General features: G+C 45.7%; 1 protein-coding gene and 1 long non-coding RNA gene across 2 annotated transcripts in view; both read left to right on the top strand.

The window, feature by feature from the left end:
* The window catches only part of LOC135208481 (uncharacterized), a 260,778-nt gene that overhangs the window by 202,265 nt on the left and 34,496 nt on the right, over nucleotides 1-24,017 (top strand). The window lies entirely within an intron of this gene.
* The window catches only part of LOC135208873 (DNA-directed RNA polymerase III subunit RPC1-like), a 195,208-nt gene that overhangs the window by 166,547 nt on the left and 4,644 nt on the right, over nucleotides 1-24,017 (top strand). Inside the window, exons 12-17 of the mRNA XM_064241460.1 lie at nucleotides 18,015-18,323; nucleotides 19,120-19,348; nucleotides 19,522-19,770; nucleotides 20,696-20,952; nucleotides 22,566-22,836; nucleotides 23,193-23,357. Of these exons, the coding sequence (XP_064097530.1) occupies nucleotides 18,015-18,323; nucleotides 19,120-19,348; nucleotides 19,522-19,770; nucleotides 20,696-20,952; nucleotides 22,566-22,836; nucleotides 23,193-23,357 (1,480 nt within the window). The remainder of the gene's footprint in view (nucleotides 1-18,014; nucleotides 18,324-19,119; nucleotides 19,349-19,521; nucleotides 19,771-20,695; nucleotides 20,953-22,565; nucleotides 22,837-23,192; nucleotides 23,358-24,017) is intronic.

The following is a 24,017-nucleotide window of genomic DNA, read 5'->3' as shown; positions in this document are numbered from 1 at the left end:
GCTGCATCTGATTCGCAAGGTGATCAGCCGAGTGCTGGCCACCCCGAATCTCAAGATGATCCTGGTGGCTTCTGAGGCCATTTGGTACCCGGACCTGTTGGCTCTGCTTGCAGAAGCACCGAGAGAGATTCCCCCTTGGCACAACCTTCTCGTCCAGCCACACATGGAACGGTACCTCCAGTCAGTCCAGTCCCTACATCTTCACGGCTGGCTGTTATCCACCATCTCTTGCGAGCGAGAGGCTTTTCTCACCAAGCAGCAACAGAAATGGTTGGGTACACATCTCCTCTCAGAGCCACTCTTCAGCAGGTAGCGGATTTCCTCATGTTTCTTCGCCGAGACAAGCTCCTCTCCGTCCCCACAGTCAAAGGATACAGAGCCGCCCTGGCCCTAGTCCTGAAACTGAGGGGAGTTGATATATTGAATTCGTTCGAGATCTCCCTGCTTATGAGGAGCTTTGAGAGGTCTTGCCCACCCAGGGAACTCAGGCCCCTGGGTTGGGACATGACTCTCGCCCTCAGGAGTCTAACTCGAAGTCCCTTCGAGCCACTCCGAGAGTCGTCAGACAGGGATCTGACCCTCAAGACCCTCTTCTTGCTGGCCCTGGCATCGGTGAAGAGAGTAGGGGAACTGCATGGTCTTTCCTTCAACATCAAGCATTCCAGGGGATGGGGATCTGTGACGCTCGATTTCGTCCCGAACTTCATAGCGAAGACTCAGAATCCTTCGGTCCCTGACGACCAGTTAGATTCTTTCACAATCCCCTCCCTAATGGACTTCACCGACAACGATGCGGATGAGATGCTGCTTTGTCCTGTGAGGGCACTACGGTGCTATCTGAAGAGAACTCGGCACCTCAGGCATGAGTGTCGATGCCTCTTCGTTAGCACTGGGGTGACCAAGAAAGAAGTATCCAAGAACACACTTTCTTTCTGGCTGCGTGAGGTGATCAGGAGGGCGTACGAAGCTGATGGTAGCGACGACATCCGTACCCTTCGTCCGAGAGCCCACGAAGTCAGAGGTATTGGTCCTTCCCTTGTGTTCCGCAAGAACTTCTCCGTAGCGCAGGTCCTGAAGGCAGGGGTCTGGTCCAACCAGACCACCTTCACCTCCTTCTACCTTCGGGATATAGCCCACAGGTCCTTGGACATTTTTTCCTTGGGACCCGTGGTGGCTGCTCAATACGTTGTGTAGCTTACCCAGCACCCGAGCGGACAGAACAGCATTGCCTCCTTATGTAACTGCATGAATGGATGAATGGATGAATGAAGGAGAGTGTGACTGGCCTTCTCTTCCCCATCTTTTTCTCTCCCTCTACCTGTGGGCAGAGGGACGTGTTGTCACTACGCTGGAACAGGAAGCGATGCAAGGTAAGCTACCTCGACCCGCAGCCCCATCCTTATCCCTTTTCATTAGGGATAGGATGTGATTATCCACCACTTCCCCCAACCAAAGGGGGGGGAAAGTGGAACGCCAACAAGAGACAAACCCATGAATCTTCAATTGGCCATCTTGACAATAGGAACAAGTTTCCTTAGCTTGCTAGTTTTAAGAGTTTACGCTTGCCTCCCTCTTATTACTTGGTTCCAGAGGTCTGACCATTGATCCTGCGGTTAACATACCCCGATCATTGGGCAGAGGCTAGGATCCCTCCCTCCGCTCTTACGAGCAGGGAGGGAACCAAGGTTGGACGAACACCAGTCTGTTCATATGACTCAGATTCCACCCACCAAGAAGTGAGTCTTCCTATTGTAAAGGACCGATGGTTTGTATTCGTATCGGAACAAATAACAATTGTCGAAAATTGTATTTGTTCCGATACGTAATACAAACCATCGTCCTTTAAAACAATAGGAAATAGTAGCTAGCGGCAGCTGGAAACGGTCGTAAGCTTCGAACAAGGGGAGAATCGGTAGTTAACTGCTTGTCCGACAGTCGGGGGCGTGCGCCGCGCAACTGGGAGGTAAACAAAATCACTTTTGCTTTCGGCCGCGGGTGTGGAAGGACGTGTTCGTCATCGCTCTCGCCGCTTCATCGTCGTATGCTTGTTTATATTTGTGTTTTCTACTAATGGTTTGTTTGACTTGAAAAACTGAAACTGTAAGTACACTGTTTTCATTTTCATTACTTAATTATGAAAAAAAAAACCCAACAAATGTGGAGTTATCGCCGTAGATGCGGCGATTTCCTCTCTTTTCATGAATTGAACCCTTGAATTATGTCTCGGTGCCGAGGGCGGCGCCGAGTCATGTATTTGGGCGAAAGTGTGTAATTGAAAAATGTAAGTACTCTTTTCATTATATTTTTGCCCTGTGCGTTCGTTACCGAGAGTGTGATTGCGCTCGGCACGAGCCTTTTAATTTTGTATAATAGAATGCAATGAAGTGGATTCGCAATTGCAATATTCTTTTCATTTTCATTTATTTATTTGCATGAAATTTAATTTGGATCAATTTTCGTTCTTACCCGGGAATTGATCCTTACGATTTTTTTATGTGAAAATGAAATCGCAGTGCAGTATTCTGTTTCATTTTTCATTATATATTTTATGAATAGCTCATATTATTGGATCAATTTCCGTTCCTTAACCCGGGAATTGATCTTTTTCCCCTTTAAGTTCTATGAAGTGAATCGCAAGGGCAGTATTCTGTTTTCTTTTCATATTACTTTTCACTGCTGTGTGGCGGGGTGGGGGAAGCGAAGGTCTGCCAGGAAGTCGTCGGAAAGCTCTCCCGCGACTCCCTTGGTATCCGATTCTTCGTCTTCCTTCCTGCCCCCCGCTCAGCTTCTTCAGTTGTATTTTGTATTTGGGGTCTTCCTTGCGTTCGGGGTGGGGCATGTCTTCCCCCCGTGCGTGAGGGAAACCCTCTTACTAATCTATCTATGTTACCGCAGGTGCTACATCTGTGGGAGACGACCTTGGACAGGTATGGACCACCGCGGAGGCAGGCGTGCCTAGCATCCACGGGCTGCTGCAGCGTCTAGCGAGGTCTGGGGCGGTCTCCACTACTACCACGGCCGCTTATGGCTGCTCCCCCCCTCCCCCCCCCCCCTCCTGGTCTACACTCCCCAACCCATGCTGTGTCGATGACGCCGTCTGCCGCTACTAGGGCCGCAGCCGTACCGAGGTGGGGTTGCCGCCGCCGCCTGTTTTCTTCGTGTTGCTGCCCACAGACTTCCGCTGTTCCAGCAGCTCGCCCCTGGACCGGCCGCCAGGACCCAGGTTCCGCTGGCTGCCGATGATTCTACGAGGCGATCGCTGGGCCTGCCGTACCTGCCGCTGATGTGATTCCCGCTGCTTGGCTTGGCCTGTCCCTTCTGGTCTACCGCTGCCGCTGTTCCTGCCGCTCCTGAGCTGGTGCTGTTCCTGTGCCTGTCCATGCTGGTCCTGCCCACGGTGTGTCTTCCCCAGTCCCAGGTCCTTCCGGACAGGTGCAGTCGGGCCGTGTTGCTTCGGCAATAGCCCCGGCTCCGGCCTGGATGGAGGACCTGACGACTGTCCTGCGTGAGCTGACGAGGAAGAGGAGAAGAGGAAGCTGTCATCTTCGTCTTCATTGTCTGCTGCTGCCTCTTCCCCTTCGACTTCTAAGGCCCATAAGCCGAAGAAGATGAAGCTGCCTTCCCCCTAAGAAGTCTCCTTCGGGAACTTCTAAGGGCCCCATCCACCCCGGTGGGACGGGGGGTCCTTCTGCTGGTCCTCCTGCTCTTCGGGAGCGGGGCCCATCTCCCCTTCCGTAAGGAAGAAGAGACGGGGACCAGAGGAGTATCGGTTAGCTCTGGTACTTCCTCGCCTGGTGCTAGCGGCGATGCCGCTACGCCAGGTTCCGGCTCGGTCTCTCGTTCGCGAGAGATCCCGAGTGTCGTTCTCCCTCGGGAGACCGTGCAGCCAAGTTTCGGCGCCAGAGTTTTCGCTCGGCGCCAAGACGCGGCACGGAGCAGAAGGCTGGTGAGAGAGACGCTCAGGTGACTCTTGCCAGGCCAGCGGCCGCTCTTGCAGCGACCAGCTGGTAACCAGGGTTTTCCCCCCACTAAGAAGGACTCCTTCGGGACCTTCTAATAAGGGCCCGTCTCGCTCCGGCGATTCGGGGAGCTCTTCTGCTGGTCCTCCTGCTCCCTCGGAACAGGGCCCGTCTTTTCTTTTTTACCAAGGAGAAGAAGACGGGGACCAGAGGAGTACCAGCTTCGGCTGGCACTTCCTCGCCTGGTTCTAGCGGTTCTGCCGCTAAACCAGGATCCGCCTCGGCTTCTCGTTAGCGAGAAGTACCGACGTGGACGGTCCCCGGTCCCGGCGGGGGTCGGAGACCGTCCCGTCCAGCCAAAGTCTTGACACTCGAGCTCGCTCGCCGCCAAGACCGAAGCGCGGAGCAGAAGACTGGCGAGTGTCGTGCAGACGACTGCTCGCCTAGGCCACCAGTGGACAGCTCTCGCAGCGACCAGCTGGCTGCTCAGGTTTGACGTGACGGTCGCTGACCAGCCACGGGTTTGAGGCGAGGAAGGGGTCCCCGCGGTCGTCGGTACCAGCCACGGCTGGTACCAGCGGCTCGACGCGCCCGAGAGGACGCTCGCCGGGTCTCACCGCGACAACGAGCCTAGCAGGTCACCTGACGCCGCTCCCATCGGGACCGGGCGGGAGGAGGTAACCAGCAACAGCTCGCCTGACGCTAGAGATCAGCGTCGACTGTTCTCACGCCAGCCTCTCGCACCCAGGCGAGCAAGCCAAGGGCTAGGCCTGCTGCTCGATCGCCACTGCGGTGGGACGATCAGCAGCAGCCCTCCAAGCACGCTGGTCCTGCCAGCGAGCTAGGGGGGAGCGTCAGGTCTGGCCTCTCCTGTACTTCTACCGTCCTCGGGCTACACCGGGAGGAGCGAGTACCTATGAGTGATCGCGAGAGGCGGTGCGCCACTCGCGATCCCGCTATGACGCCGTATGGACCAGGCACGGTTCTAGGACCGACCAGGACATACGCGCAAGTAGCTGGAGGCAACCGTCAGGGGTCTGCCGCTGTTCCTCCTTCTGAAGGAGGAGTATCTCGGGATCTGTTTCTTGTGGAGGGACTGGACGGTCCTACTCCGCAAGACGCGGTTACTCCCGAGATACAGAGGAATTTGCAGAAGTCATTAAGCTGATTCGTCAGCATAATGACCTTGCGGAAGGATTGCCGCTCCCACCAGCAGAGCCCACGTCTCTGCTCGAGTCGTTTTGGGGCCCGAGAGGGAACCCAAACCGACGGTGGGTCTGCCGCGATCGGAACTTGCCGATTCTGTCTCGAACCAGAGTCTCTCGTCTCCGGACAAGAAGGCTCTCTCAGTCTATGGGCCGGTTCGATTCAAGCTACTTCCACCTCCTCTACTGCGACAGCGGCGTTTCTACGTGTCTTCGGACACCGTATTTGAATACTCCTTCGGGTCCTCCTGAGAGGTTTCGACCTCGACGAGGACTGGAATGAGTCGGAGGACGGTATCGGCTCTCTCCTGTCAGGTGTCGATCAGCCCCACCCAGACGACGTTCACAGTGGCGGCAGACCCTTACCTACAGTGAGAGTTCGTAACCCTCCGCGGGAAAAACGTTTTCTCCTGAGATACGTTTTCCCAGAGCTCTGAGAAGGCCATCGCCGCAAGGCGATGGCTGTTCCTACTCTTCTCCAACTGCTAGTTCCACTGGGAAGGCGAGCGAGTATCCAATTCCTCCCCCTTCCCCCATTCCCTCTCTCCTTACGGTACGAGGGAAAGGGGAGGGATCCTACAGAGATTTCTCTGTAGGATCCCACGTTCGGGACTGCGCTACCGGGGGGACCTTCGGGTCTACCTGACATAAGCCCCGGTCGTTAAGGAGGAATCCTGCCCCATTCTCGATTTCTACGGGAATCGAGAGGACCACCAGCCGATATCGTTTGACGAATTCGGTGGGGGTTTCGCAGACTGCTTAGAATTCTTACGAATTTCTAACGCATTCAGTGTTCGAGTTTTACGATCTCCAAACACTTACGCGAGACCACGGTCCAAAGTGAGCGAGACGAGAATCCCCGATATACACGATAATCGGGAACCTCGCCTATGCTCGAATTCCTGGAATTTCTAGCATTGGGAAGAAGACTGCTGCTGAAGAACTATCTCACAGTAGGCGACCAACCTGGACTAGAGAAGATCGGACGGGAATATCCAGTTTGGCTTGAACTATCGTCTTAGTATTCTGTTCACCATTGAAGCTTTCCTTCGAGGAAGACTTCTCCTTCACTCTCTTTGATAGAGATCGAAGGTGGTCGATCTCCAATCCTTATTTTGTTTTCTTGAAGGAAAGAATTTAGGATGGAGATCGTTGTTCAGAATCCTACAAATATACTACGTATATTAACCTCGCGACATGATTCACTAAGCAGTTGAATTGTCCGAGGGGTGGGGAGGCGCATATCCTAGTTAATCTACGGATTGCGACTTATAAGAGAAGTATTCTAATTGAACTGCAACTCGGGGTTGCCGGCAACCTCCCAGGAGTTTTCAAGTTTCAAATTTTATTATACTTATTGGTTTTGTACGAACACCATTTCAACTTTTATATTTACCGAAATTCGTTTCGCCTAAATATAATTGCTCGAGCATATCTTTTATGCTCGGTAGTTCTAGCCGAACGCATTCCTTCGTGGAATAATGGATTACCTGGCAACCCAGGATGACGAGTCAGCGAGAGCTCAGGCTCAACTACTGCGTATTGAACTGCCTGATAGCAGCTCAGTATCAGCTGGGCCTCCGATATGCCACGGTCATGTATGTCTCTCTCTCTGCCCTGCTTGATTGACTACCGAACCGTATCTCTGCCCAACAATCATGGACTTAGGTCTCTAATTAACGGGGATTCTCGCAATAATGAAGGACCATCATTGCGAGAATTTTCAACAGAGATATCTCTTGGACTCTTTCATCTTTCTGTTTACCGCACGGTAACAGAAGTCTGTACAAGTCTCCCGCTGCATCGCACTGCGATAATGCGAATGGATTTTCCAGACATCTGAGTTTGTCTTCAAAAATATCTCTTATTCGTAGGTGTACAATTGTTCATTGTTCAACCGAATTACGAGATGTGTCAGAAGACATCGCCTACTCTCCGACCTGACAGCTCTACTTCCAAATGTTCAGCCCATGAGAAGCAGTTCTTTCAGGCGGCTTTCCCCTGTGTTTTCATTACTGAAGAACGCCCCCGCTTTCATTTGCAACTACGACTTCTCACCGGACAGCAATGAAATAGCGGTTAGCGTTTTCAGTCATTTGTAAGCACAGGTTATGAATCTTGAGCATCCTTCTCTCGATTCATCTGTGAAGACTTAGGTTGCATTCAATATCTACCTTCGTCTTCAACGGTACATAGTGTTGTTTCTTCCTTAGCTGAGATTCAACAACCATGAGATGTTTTACCTTCAGGGACCTCGGTCTCTAGAAGGCAATTGACTTTCGCCTGTTGGGCACATGCCTTAAGAGAATCATCACCTCGCTGTCCGGCATTGGTGACAAACAAATACATTATTTGTTTGGTCTCTCGGCATAACCCTTTTAAAGGCGAAGGTCACGTGACTTACTCGGATGCTTTGACAAACTTGCCTTCTACGAACGCAGTCAGTCGGCAGCTGTCAGAGCGGCCGAGTCAGTTACGAACTACGCTGTTGACTTAGTTCGGTTGTTACAGAGCAATCATTACTTCGTTTTAATAGCTTGTCACAGTACCCATACCATTGACACCCACCATTGAGTGTCGGTTGTCCTATCCACTACCGAGAACTTCGCTGCATGGGGATAGGAGGATGCTAGAGACTTCGTGGCAAACGGACAGACCAGTATGGGTACTGGACATCACCGAAGTAGAGAAGAGGGATAGGTCATGCGACTATTTCCTTCTTCCCTCTGAGGAACTGCATGACTTCTCCTGCGAAGTCAAGCATCCGAGGGGATGGGGATCCGTGACGCTCGATTTCGTACCGAACTTCGTAGCGAAGACTCAGAACCCTTCGGTCCCTGACGATTGGTTCGAGTCGTTCAAAATCCCCTCCCTAATGGACTTCACCGCTTCGATGCGAAGGAGATGATGCCTTGTCCGCAAGAACTTCTCCGTGGCGCAGGTACTGAAGGCAGGGGTCTGGTCAACCAGACCACTGCCCTTCCTTCTACCTTCGGGATATTGCCCACAGGTCCTTGGATCTTTTTCCTTGGGACCCGTGGTGGCTGCTCAACACGTTGTGTAGCGAACCCAGACCCTCGCAGGCTGAACAGCATCGAGTCCTGGTGTGACCATAAGAATGGATGAGTGAATGAGACGTGTGACTGGCTCCTCTTCCCATCTTTTTCTTCCCTCTACCTGTGGTTAGAGGGACACGGTCGTCACCCTGCTGGATAAGGACAAGATGCAGGTGAGCTATTCAACAGAGCCCCATCCTATCCCTTTCACTAGGGATAGGAGCGTATATCCACCACTTCCTCCAACAAGGGGGAGGAAGTGGATGCCAGCTTGAGACAACCCATACTTTATGTTGCCTCTTGCAAACAGGAACAAGTTCTTGCTTGCTGGTACGAAGAGATACGCTTGCCTCTCTCTTATTACTCGGCCCAGAGGTCTGACCATTGATCCTGCGGTGCACACCCCGATCAATCGGACAGAGGCTTGGATCCCTCCCTCGCTCTTACGACCAGGGAGGCATTCCAGGGATGGACGAACACCAGTCTGTTCATCAAAAGACTCAGATTCCTCCCACCAAGAAGTGAGTCTTCCTATTGTTAAAGGACCGATGGTTTGTATTACGTATCGGAACAAATGACAATTTGTCGAAAATTGCATTTCTGGGCTCAGCTCGTGTCGGCCTATGAAAGGATCCTTAATATCATTCTTTCTAGGTAAAATTAACCTAAAATTACCAGAGAAAAACAAAATTAAGAAAATGTCAGTAAAACTGACTCGCTCACTCTTAAAAAGAAGTGTCGGTATGATAATAGGGGCGAGTGTGGAACACTACCACGAGACAAACACCAATTAGAACCTTCCCATCAGAATCCCCCAAGAGAGAGCTGATACCAACGGGCGATGCAGCCTCTACTACTACTACTAGAGGACGAGCCACGGACAGCAGCGCCCCTAGCGGACATCCTTAATTTTTAGCGCTAGCGACAAGTCGCCATTTTTCTTGTGCTGTGCTATTTCTGGATTTACCACTGTTTTCTACCATGGAACGCTCAGCTATTGCCACGGCTAAGTTAAGTAACTCATAAGTAATATTTTACCACAATTTTATCTTCCGGGTACCTGTATTTTCCTCTTTAATAGGTCATATACGGTTTTCCTGGTTGTCTCGTGGCGGCGCCATGCTGCCTCGTAAGCAATTCCCGGCGTCCTCCCATACTGGGGACTTCTTATTACCTTATGGGCTTACTTTATTACGTTCATTGTTTTTACATCGAGTTTTTAGCTAGTTCAGCCCTCCTACCATTTCTCTTAGTTTGGTATTTAGGGCTATTTTGTTATTCCGGCCCAGCATCCCGGCTCTTGCTTTCTTCATCGGCTATCGCTGGCTCCGAGTAGGCCTCTGTTTCTTGGAACAGTCTGCCTCCTCCTGGGCTTCTTTCTCTTTTACTAAAAGTGTCTTTTCCATCTTTTCGATGTATTATTTATTACATTTAGGGTGTTAGGCTAGCCTAGGTGCTTGTTCCTTGTATTGTACAGCCTGGTTCAGTGTTGGCCCCTCTCACGGTTGTGTGCTCGCGGCCTAGCCACTAGCGGGTTTACGTGTCCCATCGCACCTTACCCTATCCCCGCATCCCCTTATGGTATAGGGAGGAGCTGGGGGACCCCTTGGTTGTCATGACAACCTCAGTTGCCTTCTCACCACTTCTCTGAGGCGGCCAGGGGTTCCTCCCAGCGGGGGGTATAGGGCGACCACTCATGAGGTACCGAGTCTCCATGCGGTAGTTGGTGAGGCGGGGAGGAGTAGGCCATCCCTCCCCCCCTCTCTCTCGCTCCCGCCGTGTTTCTCCGAGACCTCCCCCCCCTCCCCAGTTGCTCAGCCACCTGCCTCGCTATACGAAAGGAGCCTTCCGTCGCAGCCGGGGCACCTTTGGTTATGGGTTACTGGCTCCGCTAGCGGGCGGGGTGGGCCCCTCTAGTGGTCGGTTGCTTGCCTACTATATCCTTTCATCTCTCCCCCGCTACCGGAAGAGAGCTTGTCTCTTACCCGCGTCACTCTTCTAGTAGACGGGCGGTAGGAAGGTTCTTTTATCTTCACTATTTTTAAAGGATATACCCTAATTTTACAATGAATTGTATTATATGATGAATTTATTTCCATCCCCGCCATTTTCCGTCGTGGTTTTCCTTTTACCACCACTCCTGGTTGGTTTCTCTTTTGTGTCTCCGCCATCAGCGGAGCTATAGCCTAGAGATCACAACCAACCTGGTTACCACACGTATTTTGGCGGGGCTCTGGTTTAATCTAACTTTATCGCTCCGGCACAAGCGGAGCATCTGTTAGACTGTAAGTGTTTACCTGGTACTCATGTATCTTTCCACTTACAGGCTACCAACTGCCAGGTCCCAGCGTGTAACGCGACGCTGTTCGACCCCTGTGGACATGATGAGTGTAGGTCTCACGCCCCCTGTGCCACGTCTTACAACGAGATGATCGTCTGGCACCCTGAAGCCTGCGCCATCTGCTACGACCTGTCGGTCAGCTGGGAGATGGGTAAGTCCGTTATAGGTTCTTACTTATCATTTTACTAACAACTTTTAGTCGTAAGTTTGTTAACCCCACCCGTTCCACATTGGAAACTAATCTTGCCTTTCTTTCAGGCTACCGGTGTGAGGGAAGTCGCCCTCGCCACCCTGAAAGCGTGGGTGGGCGGCTTCGGGAAGAACGCCGCCAAAGGCCAGCCCTACATTCTGGATAAGAAGCTGGCCGTCCAGATCTTCCCGCGGGCAAGTCAACTGGTTACGTTGACCCCTTGTCCGCTGCCCCACCCGCTGATAGCCTCCATCCAGCAAGACCTCCAGCAATCCTTTGGGGTCGTAGCCTCCCAGGAGTCGGTCCCGGACGTCGCTGCCCTGGACCTTAACATCGAACTATGGCGGTAGGGGGGGAGGATTTGTTGGTTGAGGTAGGTGTGTCGGGTGCGGCCCAACAAGGTCTTTCCTTGGGTGCTTCTGGATCTTCTCTGTCCCCTCTTCTAGTGCTTCATTCCAAGGCTTTGTGGGATCTGAGATCCCTACCCGCTCTCCCGCTCTCTCTGTACCCCCAAAGGTGAAGGGACAGAGAGAACCGAAGACTCGCCAAGACAACTTCTAGAAAGTCGTCTTCGTCTTCTTCGGCTAGGAAGTCGTCGACTTCCTACGCCGATGCGGTGAAAGCAAAGCCGAGCTCTTCTCACCCAAAGAGCTCCAGAAGCAAGGCTTCGAAGGAGAAGGCTCGCGCTCCCGCCGAGCCAGTGCCTTCTCCCGCCTCCACCGCTTCCACTCCGGCTACGCCGGTAGGGGTAGCAGGTCCTAGCACCTTTGATCCCTCTACTTTCTCAGCAGGGGTGATGCAACAGGTGGGCGAGATGATGGGCTCGCAAATCTCCGCCCTGGGGTCACGCTTCGAGCAGATGTTTGCACAGTTGTCAAACACTCTGTCTCAGTCTAGCCAATCAATTCAAGATCTCTCTAACAGGATGAGAGAAAATGAGGACCGAGTAGCTGGGCTATCTCAGGTTCCTCCTCCAGTCTCCCCAGCGTCAAGCACTGGGATTCTTCAACTCCCGCCATATGACTCTTTGCCAGCTTTCTCTATGGAGAACCCATGGAGAGTAGCTGCCTACGCTCCGTTCAAGGATGGAATGATCTCTATCTCGGAGTGTGGAACTCGAAGGATTGAGGACTTCGAGTTTTACCCTCCGGGGTTCTGACGCAGCCTTTCATCGGTTATGCTAGGCTGACGCCAACGGCTCTGACGAGGGAAGACAAGATCTCTAAGGAGTCGGTCCTATATAGTAGAGATCATGCTCAGCGGGAATGGGTTCACTGCCTTGAGGATCTGGGAGTGTACGAACACCAAACTCCAGGCCTACAAGAGTCCCTTCACTATTTTCGCGACGGAAGAGGAGGTTTCTCTTCCGTTCGCCACGAAATTAGTGGAGAAGTCCCTTCAGGCAGTCCTCAAGGATGAGCCCATCCACAGTTGAGGGAGGCGGAGTCTACTTCTCCGCTCTTCCCGGCCTTCGGAGAATTGTGGGAGAACTTGCCAGCTACGTTCACGCTTGGTAAGCTCAAACCGGACTGCGCCATGGACCAGTTCGGCGAGAAACTACCAAGGCTTGCCGGATTCCTAATCCAGGCAGAGTTTGATGCGCGAACCAGGTTTGGCAGGTCCCTCAATTCCCTTATAATTACGGAAATGGCTGCCCTCTCTTATGCTACGGAACCGCTGTTCAAGATTCTGGCGAAATCTCAGTTCCAGACGGTTCTAACGGACGCTTTTGACTTCTTCCAGGCTAGGAGGAACTGCCGAAAGCATGTCCTACAAGAATGTACCATTAGGCATGAGCCGAATAGACTTTTGGCCTCTAGCATGTGGGGAGCGGATCTCTTCCCAGAGTCCGCGGTTAACGAGGTACACCACGAAGCCGCTAGGCTCAACCAGAGCCTTAGAGCTAGGTGGGGTATTTCCTCGAAGAGGAAACAGGAGTCCGTTCCCACTGCTGGTAAGAAACCGAAGAAGGCTGGTAAGAGGTTCCAGCCATATAAAAACTCCAGCAACAGCAGCAATTTGTGCAGGCGGTCCCGGTTACCCAACAAGGACAACCTGCCAGTTCAAAGCAGAATCAGCCTATCCTCCTGTTGCCCCCTCAATCTCAGCCATCCACTTCCTACGCTATCTCGCCGGCCTTCAACCCTGCATATGAGGCTCAAGGCTACAATCAGCCGAGAGGTAGGGCGAGAGGTTACTTTCGTCAGCGTGGCGCAGGAAGGGGTACGAGGAGCAGACAGTTCAGAGGAGGGCGTGGTGGCCAACCCGCCCATCAACAATGAGGCTCCCCAGGTAGGAGGGAGGCTGTTCCTCTTCCGCCACAGGTGGGGGTTCAGCAATTGGGCACAGAGCATAGTGTCCAAAGGATTGGGCTGGAGTTGGAATCAAAGATCCTCCTCCAATCAAATCATTCCACCAGATACCGTCAAAGGAATTGACAGATTACGCGGAAGAACTCCTTCAGAAAGGAGCTATTGCGAGAGTCAAGCATCTAAAATTTCAAGGTCGCTTATTCAGCGTGCCAAAGAAAGGCTCAACAAAAAGAAGGGTAATCTTAGACTTGTCAAAGCTAAACTCTTTCATTCGTTGCGACAAGTTCAAGATGCTTACCCTCTCGCAAGTAAGGACCTTACTTCCGCGTGGAGCCGTCACATGCTCCATCGATCTTACAGACGCATACTATCATATCCCTATAGCCAGGCACTTCCGCCCATTCCTAGGATTCAGGCTAGGAAATCAAACATTCTCATTCAAAGTGATGCCCTTCGGTCTGAATGTAGCCCCCAGGGTATTCACAAAAATAGCAGAAGTGGTTGTTCAACAATTAAGAGCTCAGGGAATCATGGTAGCAGCATACCTCGACGATTGGTTGATCTGGGCACCAACAGTCGAGGAATGTCTCAAAGCCACCAAAAAGGTAGTTCACTTTCTGGAACATCTGGGGTTCCAGATAAACAAAACGAAATCCAGACTTACTCCGGAATCTCGTTTTCAGTGGCTAGGAATCCAATGGGATTTGTCTTCCCACAATCTGTCAATTCCAGTGGCCAAACGGAAGGAAATAGCAAAATCTGTCAGACAATTTCTCAAATGCAAGCAAACGTCAAGAAGAAACCAGGAGAGAATCCTAGGGTCTCTTCAGTTTGCTTCGGTAACAGATATCCTTCTGAAAGCAAGGCTGAAAGATATAAATCGAATTTGGCGGTCAAGAGCAAACTCCAAATATCGAGACAAGTTGTCAGTAATCCCACAGATCCTCCGCAACCAACTACGGCCTTGGTCAAAAGTAAAGGACTTAGCCAAGAAAGTACCCCTTCAATATCCCCTCCCAGTGTTAACCATTCACACGGATGCATCCCTGCCGGGTGGGTGGGGGGGATACTCTCAGTTCAAACAGGTTCAGGGGACTTGGTCAGTTCAATTTCGCCAGCTCCACATAAACGTGTTGGAAGCAATGGCAGTATTTCTCACTCTGAAGAGACTGCTTCCCCGAAGAAGTCTCATCTAAGGCTAGTTTTGGACAGTGCAGTGGTAGTTCATTGCATCAACAGAGGAGGGTCCAAATCCAAGCATGTGAATCATGTCATGATAGCCATCTTTGCATTAGCAAACAAACACAAATGGCATCTGTCTGCCACTCACCTGGCAGGAGTAAGGAATGTGATAGCATACGCCCTGTCCCGGTCAGTTCCTCTGGAATCAGAGTGGTCTCTGGACGACGGGTCATTCCAGTGGGTAAGCCGGAGAGTCCAGGTCTCCAAGTGGATCTTTTCGCCTCACAAGCGAACCACAAGCTCCCTTGCTATGTGGCCCCCAACCTGGACCCTCTGGCTTATGCCACGGACGCCCTGTCGTTGGATTGGAATCAGTGGAGGAGAATTTATATTTTTCCTCCAGTGAATCTTCTCTTGAAAGTCCTAAGCAAACTAAGGTCTTTCAAAGGGATAGTAGCTCTGATTGCTCCGGACTGGCCCAAGAGCAACTGGTATCCTCTTCTTCTGGAATTGGGTCTCCGACCTCAACGGATCCCCAATCCCAAGCTATCACAATCAGTACAAATGAGGACTGTGTTCGCTTCCTCAGGAATTCTCCAGACCCTAACTTTATGGACTTCATGAAGTTTGCGGCTAATAAAGATGCTGATATTGACCCACAAAATATTCTCTTCCTAGAATCAGATAAGAGAGAGTCAACCATTAGACAATATGACTCAGCTGTTAAAAAATTAGCATCTTTCTTGAGAGAATCGAACACTACAACCATGACAGTTAATTTGGCTATATCCTTTTTCAGGTCCTTGTTTGAAAAAGGTTTAGCAGCTAGCACAATTACCACTCATAAGTCGGCTTTGAAGAAAATCTTTCAAGTAGGTTTTCAGATAGATCTGACTGAATCTTATTTCACATCTATCTCTAAAGCCTGTGCTAGACTTAGACCTTCTCAGAGGCCTACTACAGTTTCATGGTTCTTGAATGATGTCCTCAAACTAGCTTCAGATACTGACAACTCATCCTGTACATTCATAATGCTCCTGAGGAAGACATTATTCTTATTAAGCCTAGCCTCAGGAGCCAGAATTTCAGAACTGTCGGCTCTATCCAGGGATGCGGGTCATGTGGAATTCCTCCCATCAGGAGAAGTTCTACTTGCTCCGGATCGTAGCTTTTTAGCCAAAAATGAGGATCCTCTTGCAAGGTGGGCTCCTTGGAAGGTTATCCCACTTCCACAGGATCCTTCTCTCTGCCCAGTATCAACTCTTAGAGCCTTTCTATCTCGTACTTCTTCAAAATCCTCAGGTGCTCTCTTCATGAGAGAAAAAGGTGGTACTTTGTCAGTAAAAGGTATTAGACAACAAATCCTTTACTTCATTAAACAAGCCAACCCTGAGTCATTCCCAAAAGCACATGACATCAGGGGAGTAGCCACCTCAATTAATTATTTTCAACATATGAACTTTGAGGATCTTAAAAAGTATACTGGATGGAAATCCCCGACAGTCTTTAAACGGCATTATTTAAAGTCCTTGGAATCTTTAAAGTTTTCAGCAGTAGCAGCGGGAAACATTGTTTCCCCTGATACTGTATAGTAGTTGTAGTATAGATCCAGGTCTCCTTTCTACCTACATCAGCCAACATGCCTCACCCTATCGCCAGGCTACTCGAATATCATAGCCTTAGCCGTTGAATCATATAGTGGATTGTCCCTTATTTTTTTGCTAGGGACATCCACACTTGTACTAATAATGTACTTCAGTGTACCTACCCTTATTTTTATGCTAGGGTAGGACACAATGTGTTTGTATATATTCACCATTTTTGTATTAATGATGAACTTCAGTGTACCTACCCTTATTTTTATGCTAGGGTAGGACACAATGTGTTTGTATATATTTTGCAATACTTGTATTAATGATGGACTTCAGTGTACCTACCCTTATTTTTATGCTAGGGTAGGACACAATGAGTTTGTATATTTTGTAAATTTGTTAAGTAAATCCCTTTTTCTTTATATTACATGCATCACTGTAATTTACTGTAATTACCATTTAAGTACTTTAAGATTACTAACGTTCTATTGTTTTACTGTTTAGTATAAGTTAGTTTAAGTGCTTAGTTTGTATGCTGTAATTGATTTACTTATATTATATCCATCATTTTACACTGTTTTTTCATTGTCCCTTTTTTCCCCTTTTTCCATCTTGTCTGTTTCTCTGGTACTCTTTCATAGGCCGACACGAGCTGAGCCCAGAAAAGGGATTTTGACGAAGGAAAAATCTATTTCTGGGTGATTGGCTCGTGTCGCCCTATGAAACCCCCCCTTTATGGTTTATTTCCCACCCTTGCAGGACAAGATGTAATTTAGTTGTTTTTAGATTAAGGATGTCCGCTAGGGGCGCTGCTGTCCGTGGCGTCCTCTAGTAGTAGTAGTAGAGGCTGCATCGCCCGTTGGTATCAGCTCTCTCTTGGGGGGATTCTGATGGGAAGTTCTAATTGGTGTTTGTCTCGTGGTAGTGTTCCACACTCGCCCCTATTATCATACCGACACTTCTTTTTAAGAGTGAGCGAGTCAGTTTTACTGACATTTTCTTAATTTTGTTTTTCTCTGGTAATTTTAGGTTAATTTTACCTAGAAAGAATGATATTAAGGATCCTTTCATAGGGCGACACGAGCCAATCACCCAGAAATAGATTTTTCCTTCGTCAAAATCCCTTTTTTCCTAACTATACAAACCTGAGGTCCTTTACATATAGTCCCTCCTCATGCCACCCCTCACTCTGCGTATTTTGCATGGGCCAAAAGCAAAAGTGATTTGTTTACCTCCCGCGCGACTGTCGGACAAGCAGTTAACTACCGTTCTCCCCTTGTTCGAAGCTTACGACCGTTCCAGCTGCCGCTAGCTACTTCCTATTGTTAAAGGACCTCAGGTTTGTATAGTTAGGAAAAATGCAATTTTCGACAAATTGTCATTTTTCCTAACTTTACAAACCTGAGGTCCTTTACACATAGTCCCACCTCATGCCACCCCTCACTCTGTTTTTTCCTAAGCCTAAAGCATGGATCTTCACCTCCCAGTCGCGCGGTGCGCGGACCGTCAGACAAGCAGTTAATTGCCGAACTCCCTTGTTCGAAGCTTATGACCAGTTCCAGCTGCCACAAGTTACATTCCTATTGTAAAGGACCTCAGGTTTGTATAGTTAGGAAAAATACAATTTTTGACAAATTGTTATATTACACTGCTTTATTATACTGTGAACTATGCTGGCTTATTTGAGATTAAAGTTGGATGATAAACCTTCTGTGATTTGAATATTTTAAGTTAAAATATTTTGACATGTATTGCCTCATTTGGGTTACCTTATCTTCTCTGGTTTTAAAAATGTAGAATAATATTACATCTTTATTTTTGAAGATCATGTGCATTCCTCTTGTGTCAAGTACTGACTGTTCTTTTCAGAGCATTGTTAAAAGAGGAAAGAGCTCTTGTTCTGTTTCATATCATGTTAAAAATATGAAATTGTTTTCTTACACCTGGAAGTATTAGTATGCTTGTAATTACATGTTTATGTGAGTGCACAAGTTACTGTTTTAACATTGATCATTAGACATTGTGCTTAAGTCATATAAAGGTCAAATCCTCCAGAATTTTTAGAGAAAAGAATTTGCAGTTCATAGTGAAGTACTGTCAGTTTAAGATAAATCCCACATCCTGACCTTTATAATGTTTGTATAACAATAAAGCTCTTGAGTTTCTATCCTTTTCAGGTATGGTAAGTGTGATGAATTCATTAGTCAGTTGAAGGAAGGCACCTTGCATTGTCAACCTGGTTGTACAGCTGAAGAAACACTGGAGCAGTTGATCTTGAAAGAGCTCAGCACAATTCGTGACAAAGCAGGAAAAGCTTGTGTCATGGAATTGCACAAGACTAATGCAGCCCTTATTATGGCCATCTCTGGTTCAAAAGGATCTTTTATCAATATTTCTCAGATGATTGCTTGCGTTGGTCAGCAAGCTATTGGTGGCAAAAGAGTACCTAATGGTTTTGAAGACAGGGCTCTACCCCATTATGAGAGGTACATTATAGTATTTTGCAGTCTAAAAACAGGTTTTATGAATTTTTTTTAATCCTTTCTTGAATTGAGTAATGTGCAATTTAAGCCAATCACATGGCATGGAGCAAATTGAAATGATTTTATGTTCTAATAAATCTTATGTTGTCTCAAATGATGTTAGTACAATTGAACAACTTATAACATCTTGATCATCCAGAAATAACATCTTGATCATCATTTCTGACATTTACGTTTTGCTCATTTAAAAAGTATAAAAATTTCTACCATGCAGCTTGTAGAGATTGTTGTAACTGCTTTAGATAATTTTCCTACATCTACTGTGGGAGGATTTGGACATTAATTTACATCATTATTGGTACTTGTTCCTGTTACAGTCTTGTTATTTTTGCCAATACTTTTGCACTGTTATCAAAGGTAAACCAAGTCTCATTACACATTGAAGCAGGCAAAGCAGTAGTTTGAAGTGATGCATGCCTTATTCTGCTGCAGAAGTACAGTAATTGCTTAACTTATCAGTCTGTTATGTATGCTTTGGTACTTTGTACTGTCTTTTATAATATTTCATTATATTGTTTATTGCTTTCATGTACAATCTTTTGTGTGCCATACAGGATACACTGTAAGTGGTATTCACAAAGGGATGCATGTGTTATGAAGATAAAAGAATGCTATATGGCAGGATAAAACACAGTATCAGAACGTAATTTAGCTTCTAATTCATTTGAGAAATAACTACATAAAGTTATTTTTACATGTTCTGCCAGCAGTGTTAAAATTTTTATTTTTTCCTTCATAGGCATTCAAAAATACCAGCAGCCAAAGGATTTGTCAGCAATAGCTTTTTCTCTGGAATGACACCAACAGAGTTTATTTTTCACACCATGGCTGGTCGTGAAGGCTTAGTTGACACAGCTGTGAAAACTTCAGAGACAGGCTACATGCAAAGACGTCTTGTTAAATCTTTAGAAGATTTGTATGTAGCCTATGATATGACTGTTCGTAATTCAACGCAAGATATAATTCAGGTAGGTTTTTTATAGTTGGTTTTGCATATACTGTAGTACATTCTCCAATGATTTTGGGAGTTGATATAGGTATTTTGCAAGATTTTTCCGCTTTATGAAATTAATGGATCTTCTGTTCTCTTGATAAAATTCCTAATTGTAAAAAGACTAATAAATTTACATATTTTTTTCAGTTCAAATATGGAGGTGATGGACTTGATCCCACTGAAATGGAAGGTTCTGTAGGTCCTATAGACCTAGAACGTCTTTTAGATCATATTCGTGCCAAATCACCATGCTCTGCAGAAGATCCTCTCACTGGAAGCGAAATCCTTCAGCTGGCGGACAAATATTTGGCTGAGGATTTATTTAAGGAGTTGTCTCCTGAGTTCAAAAAGGAATTAAAGAACTTTATGGAAAAGTTCTCAAAGCGAGTTGATAAGGTAAAGTTTATCACATTTAATCTATTATAGAAAAGTTTATCACATTTAATCTATTATAGAAATCCATGGTATTATGTAAATAACAACTTGCATTTTATATTTACATTAGAAAGGCTGTAGAATTGAAGAACTTTACAGTCACTATACTTTCCTAATTAGAGAATTGGGCCATAGTACTGGGTTTATAATGAAACAGATTTTGTTTTTGAAGGCTATTTATTTTCACATATAAATATAACTTGATTTGCAAGTTTTGCCTCTTAGACTCAATAATTTCTCACAGCTCATGTTGACTGCCATTTTCTTCCTTTCCTTTTGTAGACAAGACTGAATGGTATTGTGGTGATTATGTGCATGAAAATACAATCATAATTAATCATGTTAGATAATTATATTGAAAGACATTTTATTTCCTTTTGAAAAGGTACATGCTTCTTTACACAGCAAAAAAACATGTTTATCAAAAGTCTTTTATTTTGAACATGACTAAATACAATGTTGGTAAAAGTTTATACTTACTAAAAGACATATGAATCCAACATACAAAGACTGAGATAGTGCATATAATAAGGAGGGGTAGGAGAAAATGATAAGATTATTGCATAATGAAATAGAAAAGCTTTTAACCATGGAAAAAGAGCAGCATTGAAGACAAGGTTTATGAGAATTCAGACAAAGTGCACTTGACAGAAGAGTACTCCTTTCACCTCACCCCATAAAGGAAAACATGAGCATTAGTATTGATCATGATTTGTCAGTGTGATATAGTAATTAAAATAGAACTTTTGTCATCATCTTGAAATGTTTAATGAGCTTTCTTTCTTTCTACACCTTGTGCAGACCATCTCAGTCTAATGAAAGAAAGGGAAACAATAATTGTTAATTAGCAATTAGATAGCCAGTTTAACATTTGTAATGTTTTCAGATTCGGTCCCGTTTGAGTAGGAGCAAGAATCGTAAAATTTTGCCAGTTGAACGTCATTTAGAACGCCTGAGCTTCACCCAGTTGATAAATTTTCTAAATGCTTGCCTTGATAGATATCAGGGGGCTGTAATGGAACCAGGTACTGCTGTTGGAGCTTTGTGTGCCCAGAGTATTGGTGAACCTGGTACCCAAATGACACTGAAAACTTTCCATTTTGCTGGTGTTGCTGCTATGAATATCACACTTGGTGTTCCAAGGCAAGTTTCTTTATGAATTAAATTATATTTAGTATCCTCCTTTTGGTAAATGCATATGAATTTAATTACATTTAGTATCCTTCTTTTGGTAAATGCATTCACAGTAGTATCCTTGTTTGTCGAGTGTGGCAAGGATTGCATATAACTTCTTGTATAAATAGTTGATAGCATTTGATAAATATTTTAAAACTTAATAGACATTCCAAAATAAGTATTTAATATTCTTCCTCTGCATCGTTATGGAAAGACTGTTTAGTGTTTCTTAAATGTGATTAGTATTTTGTCAGAGGGCTTGATTATTATTTTTAAAATTAATCTTACCTCTTCACTGTATAGCTTTTACTTCTGCACCAGCAGTATTTCAGACATATTGAAACAAAAAAATTAGAACACTTGGTTTTCTCTTGAGTATCTGTCTTTTATCCATCTACTTCCCTTACCCCCACTATGGGACCAATAGGTACAAACACTTTTAGCTGGGTAGTCTACTTTTGTAGCTGGTTTCAGTAGCAGTTCAACAGTGTGTGCTCAGTTTTCTTTTGGTTCTTTTATTTATTTTTTTTTTATATTAAGCAAGAACCTGTAAGGTAAGAGTTGCTGTAATGGGAATTGTTCCATTTGGTAATTGTTCCAGTGTTATTGACCCTCATGATAAATTTTTGCTGAGGGAAAGGTAATGATTGGATAACTATATGAATAGTAGTTGAAGAAAATGCAGTGATTGATCATGAATGGAGAGAGCTTGTTAGGTTGTAGAAACTATAGAAAATAATTCTTGTAAGACTTAATTTAAAGGGATGCATGTCTTGTCTGATTCCCCAATTAGTAATTGTCAGATCCCCTGCTGCTTCTCTTCGATCTGTTACTCCAAATGAGCTTCCCATTGATTCAGGACATTAGTTTTGATAGGATGGAGTCATTTTTTATGTTCATTTGGCGGAAGTTTTGCATGATATTGTTGTTATCATTAGTGTTTTATTTTCTGCTCTACCTTCCCAAGTCATGGTAAGTTCATTTTATTTCCTGTGTTGGAGGAAAAGTTAACACCTCTGTTTTTTCATGCCATGTCCTTGGCAAGTCCTGTCTTACTCCCTCGTGACTTTGAGTGACAGGGAAACAGGACATGTAAGAGTGGTGCGGATCTGTTCCCATCATCCCCTCCCTCCGTTTAGTCTGGTAGAGCACCAGGTCTAGCATTAGTGGTGCCAGTTCTAGCACCAGAGTTTGTTCGACCCTTGTATAAATTGCCCTCCCTACCTCCCCCACATCAAAGTGGACAGAAGTAGACTGGCCGGCTATCAGTCCCCTGGTGGAGGGTTGGGGAAGTAGATGGATAGAAGGCAGATATTCATAGAATACTGAGTGTTCTCGTTTTTTGTTTCAATCTGTTGCAACACCGCTGCTGCGGAAGTAAAACTATATAATGGAGAAAGTATTTAAAAAGTAAATCTAAAATTTAGTATTTATATTTTTCTAGAATTAACTCCAAATGCCTTAAGTTTGCTTTTTAAATGCTTTCTGTCCACCGTATTTTTATTTTTGTCATGTTAATCATTTGTTACTCATATACTGTCATATCAGTACTTGAGGAGTATTTTGATTACATTTTTCAGAATCTTGGAAATTATTAATGCATCGCGAAGCATATCAACTCCCATTATCACAGCAAAGCTGAAGTGTGATACAGATCCTGAGAAAGCACGTCAAGTGAAGGGACGAATTGAGAAAACTCTTCTAGGAGAAGTCTGTGAATATGTTGAGGAGGTCTTTTTGCCAGATGACTGTTTTCTTTTGTTGAAGCTCGCTATGGATCGTATTAGATTACTGAAGGTGGAAGTAGATGCTCATTCAATAAAATATGCAATATGCACTTCCAAGCTAAAGGTAATTTATAGCATGTTAAATATTTTCATTGCTTGCATCTTGAAATTTTGGCTATTGGTTGATTGCATGATAGGGAAGTTGATGTATGAATAGGATGTAGTTTCATTAATAAGAATTTGATGTTGTTGGCAATAAGAGAGTTGAATTTTGAGTAATAGCCATATTGCATGCATTTGTATCATTAGAATGTCATCCCTTGAATCTGGTGTAAAAACTGCAAAAAGTTGAAAAGAATTTTAGGTTTTTTTACTTTTATAATGATTGGCAATACATTTTGATTTATACAATTTTATATGTTCTTTGGTGTCCAGATCATGTAATTATTATGGAACTGAATTTTCGCTTCCAATTTTCAGATCAAAGAAAGTGATGTATGTGTTGAATCTGATACTATTATCACTGTTAGACCATCAAGAACCAAAGCATCTGCAATGTATTATCAGCTGCAACATCTTAAGCAGCACATCACAAAAGTTATCATTAAAGGATTGCCGTCTGTAAATCGTGCTGTCATTAACCAGGTGAGCATTTGTATATATGTAAACAAAATGTGTCTGTACATACTCATGTTTTGTTTCACTCATATACTGTTTCATACCGTATGGGATGCTGATCATAAACTTTGGTTTTTATTATTTTATTGTATAGGCAACTGCTCACTATTAACCCTTAAACGCCGAAGCGGTATTTTAAAAATCGTCTCCCGTATGCCGGCGGCGTTCGCGAGTGAGAGCCGAAGCGGATTTTTTTTTTTTCTTCTTCAAAAATCACAGCACGTTTAGTTTTCAAGATTAAGAGTTCATTTTTGGCTCCTTTTTTTGTCATTTCCTGAAGTTTGGTATGCAGCCATCAGAAATGAAAAAAATATCATTATCATATATAAATACTATTGGGATACATGACTGCACAAAAAAAAATTCATATATAATTGTATACAAATCGTGTGAGCAAAATGGTTAAGCTAACGAGTTAATTTATTTTTCGTTGTATTGTACACTAAATTACAATCATTTTGGTATATAACACATTGTAAAATGATCAAGGCAACACAGAGAAAATATTATCACAAAATGATGCATGAATTCATAACGCGCGGACGTAAAAAAAAGCCTTTTTCAAAAATTCACCATATATTGAAATATTGTGCTAGAGACTTCCTGTTTGTGGCAAAATGAAGGTAA

The sequence above is a fragment of the Macrobrachium nipponense genome, chromosome 35, assembly GCF_015104395.2.
Source record: "Macrobrachium nipponense isolate FS-2020 chromosome 35, ASM1510439v2, whole genome shotgun sequence".
Classification (NCBI taxonomy): Eukaryota; Metazoa; Arthropoda; class Malacostraca; order Decapoda; family Palaemonidae; genus Macrobrachium; species Macrobrachium nipponense.
This window is presented reverse-complemented; position numbering and strand designations above follow the sequence as displayed.